This window comes from Manacus vitellinus, unplaced genomic scaffold, assembly GCF_001715985.3.
Source record: "Manacus vitellinus isolate BGI_N305 unplaced genomic scaffold, ASM171598v3 scaffold_16_pilon, whole genome shotgun sequence".
Classification (NCBI taxonomy): Eukaryota; Metazoa; Chordata; class Aves; order Passeriformes; family Pipridae; genus Manacus; species Manacus vitellinus.
In genome coordinates, this window is record NW_021939189.1 from 14,516,336 (window position 1) to 14,528,240 (window position 11,905).

The following is an 11,905-nucleotide window of genomic DNA, read 5'->3' on the forward strand; positions in this document are numbered from 1 at the left end:
CACTGTTACGCCATTAGGTAAAAAAATGTAGTTAGAACATCAGATGTCATCCAAGTTTTTCAAGCTCTGTCCTCAGAATGAAATCACTCTGAAGTATTTGGCATTTTTCTGACTTACTACAGTTCAGAAGAATACAGTTTAAGACATTTACAATTAATATATTGCAAATGTTTATTCTAGCTTCTCTGCCTGGGAAGGGTCATCTCCAGTAAGTGACCAAGTCCAAGCACACATTTTGTGACTAAGTCATAAATGAGAATAAAATACAAAGTCAGTTTTAGTCATGTCTCAACTTCCTTTTCAAAACACTGACATTACCCTGACATGCAGAAGAAAGTTACTCCGTATTAAATTGCTTCACTGTATCTCAAGCTGGTGCCAAAAGCATTGCTCTTCTATGAATCAATATATGTATTTTTGGGGGGGAGTTGTCTGTGCTGTGTTTTGCTTTTGGGGTAGTTGTTTTTTGGGTTTTTTGTGGGGTGTGTGGAGTGGGTTCAAAAACTACTTTATATTAACCGAGTTCCTGGTATTAACACTGTGCATTCATTAACTTTGTGTGAGCCTCTCCTGGACTCAAAGGGCATCTTAAATTAACTCACACTAAAACACTCAATATAAACTGGCAGGTGGAAGAGCTATGACACATAACCAGGATGGTTTTAAATTTTCATATTCCTTTCAACCTGAAGCATTTTAGAAATGAGCACATTTTACACCACTGGTGAAACAGTAATGCCAACTAATCTAAACTACATGGTTTATTATTCAAAAGAACTGTAAGTATCTACAGCTTAGTTTCAGCAATCTTAACTGTCCTATTAAGGACATTGGTGTTTTAGCATTGAATAGTGTGGCTGGTTCAGTCTAGTTCATTACATCTGCATAACAAGTTGTATTTTATATCACCAAACAACAATTCTGAAAAATTTCTGTATATTGTGTGACACCTGACTTTCAGATGAAGGTTAAATAAAGCAGTGTTTCTTAGTGATGACAAATTAGACATCCATTTGTAGAATTACCAGGTCTAGTGTGAAAAAAGGTAGCTTTGGGTTTAATTCCATCATTTCGGAATCTATTTCATTATTAAACTATAATGATTAAATGGTCACTTTAACTTGGTATAAATATATAATATTTTAAATTGTGATCTATTTCTTCATTTTTCAACAAAAGGGCACTATGAGACACAGTTCTTAAATCTAAACAGTCTACTGAAAAGGACAGATGCTACTTATACAATCCTAAAATACTCATAGCTGCCAGCCTTTTTCTGGACAATGAAACTAAGTTTGATAGATGCTAATCTGGATATGCCAGCACTGCCACTTGAAAGGCTGGTGTTGCATCCTCCCTCTCACCTCTGCTGCTTAGTTCTGCCCTCTTTTTTCTTACAGCACGTTTGCCTATATGCTGAATGGAAGGATGAATTCATCTGGCTGAAAAATAAGCAGTCAAATCACTTTCCCATCTTGACTGGCCCCATGACCAGCCAGTGCATCCTCTGGCACACACGGAAAGAGTAAGTTTTGAGGGTTTCAACTGGCCCCAGAGACACAGTGTAAGAACTGCTGCAGCCCAGCCAGCTCCACGTGCTGCTGGCAGGAAATATTGGGACAGCTTCTCCATTGCCTTCCTGGTTACAAAAGGCAGCTATTTCATCAGAACCCAAATCAAAACACAAGACTATAATTTCAGTACCCATAAGTAGCAGCTGCTTAGTATCTTTATTAAGTTAAGGAGATGAAAGTTGGACAGCAGGGTGCCAGTAAACCAGCTTAAAGTTTTGGTATAAGGCCATTCAAAAAAAATCAGGTGTAAGTTTTCAGAATCTCAAACCTCATGTTGACAGAGTGCCTTCAAGTTTCATTACCTGTATTTAAATAAAACAGCACAGAGTCCATAGCCTGTATCTAAATGGTTAAAATATTTTGCAAAAGCCTTATTTCCTACCTTCACACAAAGTAATTAGAGCACTTGATAGCAAGGTTTTAATTTTGCCACAAGTGATGACATAAATCAGTTATTCACAATAAACTAGCTGCAACTGCAGAAAGCCAATCTTATTTATACGCTGCTATACACCTTCTAAGCTAACAAACAGGCTCTATGAAGTAAAACACAATTCACTTGATCCTTCCTAATTCATATTTAAAGCAAAACAAAAATATTTTGTAAGAAGACACCCAAACTGATTAACAGGAACTTTTGGACTAAATTTACAGCCTGCCCTACCCTCTCTTTGGCAGAAAACATTAGATGTGTCGCAGGAAACTACCAAAATCCTAAATTATGGAGCAGCCTGACCTTACAATCAGTTTCCAATCAGCCTCCTCAGTTAATGATGGATTTGTGCCTCAGAGCACAGGGATTTAGAATCAATTCCACGTAAATATCAACACTTCATGAGTAATAGTAGCTGTTACCAAAATATAAACCTGATTGTCTAAGGTCTGGTGTCACTGAGATCCGTGAAGGAAGAGAGGAAATTTTTTAGACCTCGTTATTATGGGTGCAGCACCATTTTTATGCAATAAGGATTTTCACCCCACCTTAACACCACAGATAGAACACAGTGGTTAAACTAAGAGCTCTCTTTTACAGAAGATTATCATGGGATCCTTACCAATGACAAGATGAACCCTCTCAAGTGGACTGAAATGTGGACTGCCCCCAGAAAGAACGGCCTCATCCTCCCTGTATCACCCCTTCAAGTCATACTGATTTTTTTTTCAAAATAATTTTCAGCTGGATTAGTTCCCCATCCCTGTTCCTTGCATGGCTTTAAGACTAGCAGTGCTAGCACAAGGCTGATGCTGGGAATGCAGTCAGGCCTGTTCCTCTCTGCAGTAGTGCACACTTTGGTAAGCCTGAATTAACCACCAGCCTGCAGCTTAAAAGTGGCAGCATTAGACTGAAACTTAACTTCACTGTCTTGCAGCCTTGCTGGAGATCTAAAAGTGGAGAGGTTTACACTGTGAGGAGCCTCTGAAGCATTTCCACTCTGCAGTCTTGTTTATTAGAACAATTTAATAGGGTAGACTAGAGACTGCCTGTGAAGTTACAGCAGAGACGACAGCAATATGACTCTTCTTTATACAATAAAATTCTCTGGACTAAAAATCACACACAAAAACATGGTATTAAGGACAGGGCTTCAAATTTATGATTTGGGTTGCAGTCTTACAGCAGCTAGAAATACCACCCTAATGCTAACCTTCTGGGAGGAGGTACTGAAATTCAGTCATTACATCATAAACCTCCAGTAACAACACTTCATTCCCTGAAGAAATTACAAGCTGGCACAGAAGCAAAACACTTAATCATAAAAACAATATTCCAAGCACATTCAGGAGACCTGGTTTTACATTTGCTCTGTCAAACTGCCTATGTTTCTACATATGGCTAACAACTATTTATGAAGTTCTAAATACTTAAATTGTAACCGAAATAACTAGAAAACCAAGGGCATTGCACAGTCCTAAATTATATTAAGACAGTGGTGCTGCAAAGGAGGGAGTCAATGAAACAAAGATACAGACAAAAATACTTTAACATTCTTCCTGTTTCTCCTCAGTTATACAAAAAGCAGGCAATTCTAAATTACAAAGGGATCTTCCTAAGTGAAACCTACAAAATATACACAGTTGGTCACACTGAATATCTAACTTTTGTACTGGATCTTATATGTTTAATTGAAGGCAAAGAAAGTCTTCTAGCACCAATTGTCTTTCCCCATGTCAAATAATCACTAAATTCCACAATAGCACAAAAAAAAAATCAGATAACACCAGTACACACAGAACAGGGGTTCTGGCCTATTTTGTAGTTTCAAATGCAATTTGAACTTCTACTTTTTCTCAATTAAATCTCCTCAGACTGTTTGGTATAATTTTTGGGAAAAAAAATTAAAAAAAATAAAAATACCAAAGCTGCATTATAAACTCAGAATTAACTACCATTCTGTTCCCAGTATGATTCCACTGTTTAGGCTTCTAAGTGCTTTAACAGTTACCACCAGAAGTCCAAATGAGTGATTACAAACAATTTCATACTTATACTGGACATTAGAGCAAATACTCCATAGAAACTGTAAACTGCAATTCAGTGTATTCTAGCTAATGTTGCTTTGATGACTCTATTTCACCCTTTACATTTCACTATAATTAAAACATATATGAATAAAATATTTAAAACAAACACCTTCTGAAATCTCACTAACCTTCCATGAGCGTGAAAATCCAGGCGCAAGAACTGCTCTTCGTGGGTTACTGCTCTTTTGGCACGCTGGTGTTTTTGGTGTAACAAATCCACATCATAGGACAAGCCTTCATAATGTCTAATGTACTTATTTAGAGGATTTCCATACTGGCCTGAAAGAGAGACACAAGTAAGGTTTAGCATATCTGAAAAATTACTAAGGTTGTAACCACACTACTGTGGCAAAACAGTGGGTGATGAGGACCCAAGTTCCATGTTATATCCATTTTAGCTTTTTTTCTCCTTTGTGCACTTCAGATTCATTCTACTCCAGTCTCACAGATTGGATGCACATCTGCAGTTACAAGTGCATCTGGTGGACTTTGGAAGGCATCTTCCACTTGAATTTCAATCAAAACAAGTGTAGTTCATTTACTCCAAAATTACCCCACAAAGCAAACTACATCACTCTAGACAGAAATGCTTGAGAAATGTTACAGAAATGAACTCCTGATTCAAAATGAGAAGTACAACAGCTGAACATCTTTCTTCTGGCTCCCCAGAATTCTGCTTACTTCACTCTACAGTCATGACACAATTATCTGCTCAGAATGTTTATATTCTCCATTTGAAATATCCAGGAAAATCAAGAGCAAGCAGTGCCACGTAGAAATACATTTTCTATCACATGGAATGTTCTGCCACACAGAAAAGTCTTATTAAAATGTATCTCCAGAGATGTAGATTCACTTCAGTCTCTTTTGGACATTTCCTTCTAGGATAATATTTATCACTCACATTAAGAGTTCATAATAGGAAACTCCTATACTGATGGAGGAAGAGACATGCAGAACTGACCAGAGGCACTGACTAACCCCCAAAAACCCAAAATACAACTTGTGGAGAAAGCCACAAGAACTCTGAATTCTCCAAGAAAAAAAAAGGCTATATCATAATCAGTTTAATCTCAGACCTACCTATATGTGAGAATTCTCAGAGACTACACGTAATATTTTTCTTCATATATTTAAAAAACAACTAAGTAAATTAATACTTCCAAATGCAATGCTTGCATTTAGCAGCAATGTGCACAAGATGATACTGCTATATCTTTTTAAAATTCAAGTAATGCTATACTGCAGATAAATCACACTCAAATTTCCCCACAGTACCGTAGGCTTCTGCAAATGTTGACTCTTCATCGTTAACTGCAAATACAGTCCACTAACAAAACTTCATCCTACTTTTCTCTCACTCTTAGTCTCAAAATACAAGTCCATTCTCATCCAGCTTTCATGAAAAGAAAGTGTGTCTTAGGTGTCTTAAACATCTAAAATGTGTTATTCAAGCAAGTTATATGAATTCTAATCCAAATAAGACACAGGACCATTGCAAAGTCTCAGTAACCAGAAGGAATTTTGAGGATGCAAGATGTTGTCCCTGTCCGATGTTTCTCTAATTACTTCCAACATAATTCCACAAAATGAAGCATAAACACCTCCTGTAGCCCAAGAACTTCTATAAACCAAACCAGATAAGCCTGAGACCATGCACAGATATGTGAGCCTGACTACAGATATATGCTTTCCAATTCCAGATGCATGTCCCAAAAGTGTCAACATTAAAGCAAACAAGCTTCAAAATTAACTGATATAAGCTAAGACTTAAATTTTTAACTGTTAAATGAACCTAAATCTAGAATACAACACTAATAACTTGTTTGAAGAACTTGATCAAATCTAAGGAGTTAGTATGCTGCAGAACATGTAAACTTCTGTGCTCCAGAATTAACTTTAACTTTTCTGTGTTAGGAAGTTTTTAATAATGCACTCCTTTAATTTGCTACAGACTATTTTTCTTCTCAGTATTGCAAGATACACTTTAAACAACTTTAGGCACCTAAAAAAAAGTTTTGAAGTGTGACAACTTACTGAAAACCCAATAACACTTGGGACCTGATCCAAGTCTCATGACCATGTGGAAAGATGAGAGACTGCATTTAACTGAGTCACAAAGAATAGTTTTTAAGTGTTTACTACTGTGACAGGACAGTAAAAGACTATTGGCATTAGAAAGTCTTATAACTGTTCTCTCTGTCAAGCAAAAGCAGAGAGGGTTTTAAGCAAAACCCTTCTTTTCTTAACAAAAAATGTATACACTTTCTGTGATCACACAGGGAAAAAATGCTACTTCTTTTCCCTTTCTCCAAAACTTAAAGAACTCCTCATGTTTTAAGTACTCTCCTAGCAAACACTTAACACAAACACTCTTGCTGCTCTCTTCTTGCTTAACCAGAGCAGGCTCTTAACACCTACAGCATCACGGTTTTTCCAAAAGCCAGACAGGGTTGGAATCAAGGCTTCAACTTACTTTCACTTCCAGAAGTAGCTATAACATTAATGTTGCTACAGTGTTCAAAGTCTGCAACTGATACATAATCTCCTTTTAATAAAGCCAGCTACTTATCAAAAAGGATTATCTTCCTCACAAAGGAAGCTTAATAAGTAGCTCAACCTTGGTAACACAGGAGTCTACAGACTCCTGTGGTAAAAGTTTATTACACTGCAAAGAAGACTTCACTGAGTTGCACGAGGCAAGGTACAACTCTTGCCCCAGTTCCTGTGATTAGAAGATTCTGTATGAAAAAGGAAGAAGTCTATCCCAGGAAGAAACACCAAACCATGAACATCTAAACGTACTTTAAGGGAACAGCTCTACAAATTCCATGTGTCATGCTGTCATCAACCAACCAAAGACAGCATGATGCCTTTCCAGGCAATCTGGTGGAATAAGCCAACATTACCCTTCACCTAAACACTAAGCCAGCAGACAGAAACCTTTTAGGATACAGACACTGAGAGTGACAACTGGATGGCTTTTGAACCTGACAGTATAGTCTCTTCTAAAGAGTTGCTAAACTAGATGTGGCATTTCCTATGACAAATTCCCTTCAGGAATGAAGCTTTATTCTCATGGGCTTAGAACTAAACACCAGGAATGACTTTAAACAGAATCAGGCAGAGCATTTAGGCAAACATCTCAATGTGACAGTCCCTGTGAAAGATTTTTGTGTATGAGGATATACAACTCCTCAGTATCCCTAGAGAGCTGTGAAGAAAGGTATCTACAGTTGTTGTTCTGAACAAACACAAATCCCACTGGACAGGCACAGAGTCTGAGGCACATATTCTCACCTTCTGACTGAACTTATGCAAAGGGTAAAATCTATCATCCATGTCATTTTAGCTATAAGCTTCCTGGCACACCCTGAGCATCTACATGCAACAGTTGTTTTGAAATGTTACTGTGATGGAGGGGAGTTCCTGATAACCAGAAGACAAATGTCATCCCCATCTTCAAGGGGGAGGGTCTGGAGATCTATAGGTCAGAATAATCTCAGTATCTGGGAAGATTATGGAGGAAATCCTCATAGAAGCCAACTCCATGCCCTAAAAGATGACTAGTAATAAACAGTACTGAAAGCTTACCAATGTAAACATAAACATCTATTAATTTTATATATATATATATGTATGTGTGTGTGTAAAAGATTACAACGTTTAACTTCTCATATAAGGATAAATGAAGCATGCACTGTTCTAAAAGGTGAAGTTTACACTAAATCACTCAGATTTAGACTCATATGACAAATGCAAGTAGTTCAAACACAACTCAAGTTTGTTAGTGGGGGAAAAAAAAGCACAGAATATGGCTTGATAGAGTATCAGAAATTGTTCAGCACCCAACTCACCAGACAAGTCTTTTAACTGCAAGCATCATCACTGATTTGCAGATTTGAAATGCCAGCATATGATAAATATCTTGTAGAGAATTATTATTATAATTTTAATTAAGATAATCAAAGCAAGATTTACATCAAGTTGTTTTCAATGTAGAGGTTACGTACCTTAAAAAATACTTCCTTTACATGGGACGTTAAAGAGTGCACAATGCATTCAGATTTAGCACACCTGTGCTTAAGTGTACAGCAAGCCAGAAATCCAACCATAAACCTCCTGACTTGAACTTCATTGAAGAATTTCTCCAGACTGCAGTTTCATAACTGCAGCAGAAGGGCAAGGCCCTGCTGCCCTTTCACATCTACGCTGTTTCTATTCTTCCCTTGCATTGGCACTAAAACTGATTCAGCTGAAAAATGTTCTCTCTCTTCTGGTCAAGTTAATTTTTGGTGAAAAGAAAAACATGTAACCAAGAAGTCAAGCCAGGATCATTTCCCTTCACTGAAAGCTCACACTTAGGGCATGGTTTGACAGTACAGCACCAGCAGTGTCAGCAGATGTCTGCTGCTTTTGTTTACCTTCTTCCTCTCCACCCTGTTCAAGTCCCAGCTCTTCTTCCCCACCAGGCTGGGTCTGCACAATAAACAGCAGAAGTCTCACATCTGGTGGAAAACGATAATTTCTTGTCTTTGAATTGGCTCCTCATGCCTGGAGGAGAGGTGGGAAAGCATGGCCAGGGCAGGACCACCAGACAGCAGTAACTCAGTACAATGGCTCTGCCACACTGCACAACTGAACCTTTGGATCTTTTAAAAGTATAAACAAACTGCAGCCTGAGGCTTTTGGGCAACAGTATTTCAAAGTTATTATCTAAACACCTGATTTTATTTACTTTTAATTACCATAGGCATTTCTGAAACAACCATCTGACAGCTGTCTTTACTAGACACTGTCTCCCCCAGACATACAGAATTCATAATGTTTTTATTTTAAACCCCAAATAAATGCTGGAGGCTGAGTGCTGCCATGTTAATGAAGCCTCGTGTTCTTCTCAATTTATAGTAAGGATGCAAACTAAATCACTCAGATGCTGATAGCTCATAAATGCCTTCCCACAACTCCCCCATGTGTCCAGAATAAAACAGAATTTCTCTCATCCTCACTGGGAAATACATAGTTCAGTATCCAGCAGCACCAGACACTAAGACACAACTCAGAAGTCCTAGCAACACAGAAGAGTGTGTGGTACCAGTGAAAACAAGCTATTTATCATAAATTTGCAATGACGGGGTTTTTTTAGCTCTCAGTAGTTCCCTTTTGTGTTTTCTATTTCCCTTTCCCTTTTTTTAATGACCCTCGGGTAGAAGGAGAGGTTTTATTAGTTATTTCCGTTCTTTTAAGAACATAATTATATATGGATAATTAAGTAATGGTTAATACACCTGCATGCATCTCCATCACATGCAACAAAGCATGCTACTGAAAGTTGCCAATAATGTTGCCCAAATTAAGTACCACTTTATACACATCAAAATTATTAAAAGATCCCTTAAGCCAAGCAATTTGAAGGGTATTGGGGAAGACACTGATATTCAACTTTTACAAAACAATTCTTAAAATTCAAGGTACATATATCTTATCTCGAGTAGACACCATATAGTAGAAGCTAAATTCTACCTTTCCCCTATTACTAACAAAACCAAAGCAAAGTAAATAGTGTGGCTTTTCCTTCTTATATTGTTCAACTGCATTCAAATGGACCTACTGGACCACTGGTTTTATGAAGGTGATTTTTATGCAGCGGAAACAAAGAAAAAGACTTCTAAGAGAGCCCTAAAAGTGATCTAATGCCAAAACAGGGTCAATCATGTTTCTGGGCCCATTAGGCCAAGTTTCTGTCAGCTTCTCTATTTTAACCATACATACATAACATTCAAAAAGCTACAAAGCAGCCTAAAACAGACACTGCAGCACATTTCATTTGTGATTGCTTTTGATTACATTCCCCTCACATAATTGTAAGAACAATATAAACTACAAAAGAAAATATTGTTTTCAAACAAAACCAAGAGATTTCACTAACCTTTCTCCCCAAATAAGCTATCCAAGTTACGCCGCACCTTATTTTAATTGTTGATTTTGTGATTCATACCTAACTGTGAGCTGAAGTTACAGCTGGTTCTGTTAATCTATACCTTTATAGTTAAAGACTATTACAATAAAGTATGCACTGTGCCTGCATGGTATACAGGCACAAAGCCTTGTGTAATTCTGAAAGAGTTCGAACTCAGGTATCCTGTAAAAATATTCCAATCTTAGACTCGACACACTAAAAAGCAATTTTTTAAAAAGTGCAGACTAATGAAATTTTCAAAATTAGTACTATTTAATACCTACATGGTTTAAAATTAGACAACTTTACAGACAAGTATAACTTAGCTTCAAGATGTACCACACCCAAACAAAACAGGTAAATTGTTGGGTTTTTTTCAATTCTTTCCAGTTTGTACTGCTCTCACAGTAATTTTGTAACAAATCATGAACTTGCCCTTTCTAAACAGATATTAATGCCTGCCTAGAAGAAAGGCATGCAAATGAAGAACTTTATTTTCCAGCAAGTAAAAACATTTACAGTATTAAGTGAACACAGATAAAATAGACCATTCTAATCTTAAAAAGCCATTTTAATTTAATATAGAATTATGTTAAATCTTTCATAATTATGTTTAGACTTTTACCAAAAAAGTTCCCTAGGATATTTTGGAGATGTGCATTGGCTATTATGTCTAGATTTCTACCCAGCATTATTAATCTTTCTTTAAAGATTTACCTGCATTACTAACACCAGAAGGCATGTACTTTTGTTATCTGCTAGTGAGGTGTGCTCCTAACACCCAGAAATGTCGAAGGTGCCCATTCTTCCCTCAGAGAAAAAAAACTAACAGGAATTTCTAAAGTAAAATACCCCCCATGAACTTTCTTCTGTATATCCAGAAGACTGTACTTTACATGTTTACTACGATTTTAAGGCATAACTGCCTGCCTAGAACTGAACAGTAGAAACAACCCTCACAACTGGTTAATGAATCATTTCAAATCAATTCTGTGCCAACACCGTTTAGTTCAGAAAACAAAGAGGCCTTGAAAGTATGCCAATAATTAAGACTGAAATATTTCAATAGTTTACAAGAATTTATGAAGGAAAACTCAGCCTTTTGTGTAACCACCCCTAATACAAATAACGGGATGGCTTCTGACCATGTACATCACCTTGCTTTTTATCCCACAGCTTAGCCACAAGCACAACTTACTGGAGTTTTCTTATACTTTAATGCTACTTTTTGAGAACTTGTAAAAGACCAGGATGCAGGGTTAGTTTCTTTGTTAAGTGTACTCTCGATGTGCACAGATGCAGAGCCCAGATAAACCGGAGAGGTGCCAAACGAAACAGAGGAAGTCGATCTTTACCAGCTGTTCCACCCATACTTCTCTAGAAACACCCTCGCGAGTCCACCCTTTCCAATGTCTGTTCTTTGTACAAAACCGAAACTATTTCCCTGCCATGACTTGACCAATTAAACATTACCAGGCGCGGTGGAGAAACCACCCTCCCGGCTCCCGAAAGCAGGAAAACAACTCACAACGGGATAACGGGATAACGAGACAGTTACACGTCCCCCACAGACACAGCCGTGCTTCCCTCCGGCCTGGGAGAGGGGGGACGCTCGCCGAAGGCATGCCCACACTTAAGGAAATAAAAGACGAGCCGGGGTTTTTCCCCAAGCCGAACTTTCCTCCCGCCCGAGCTTCCTGGTGCCGGGGACAGGGAAGCAGCCGCCGGGAAGGGACCGGGTAGCGGCCACCGGGACCGTGCGGAGAGTCCCGGGGGAGGGAAGCACAGCCGGGCAGGGAAAGCACCGCCGAGGGCCGTAGGGAGAAGGGCCCGGGGAGAGAGGAGAAGA

At 38.1% G+C, this 11,905-nt stretch overlaps 1 protein-coding gene across 1 annotated transcript in view; it reads right to left on the minus strand.

The window, feature by feature from the left end:
* The window catches only part of ADAM10 (ADAM metallopeptidase domain 10), a 42,833-nt gene extending 32,054 nt beyond the window's left edge, over positions 1-10,779 (minus strand). Inside the window, 3 exon segments of the mRNA XM_025894857.1 lie at positions 4,226-4,376; positions 8,522-8,576; positions 10,774-10,779. Of these exon segments, the coding sequence (XP_025750642.1) occupies positions 4,226-4,376; positions 8,522-8,576; positions 10,774-10,779 (212 nt within the window).
* Between the last annotated feature and the right edge of the window lie 1,126 nt (positions 10,780-11,905).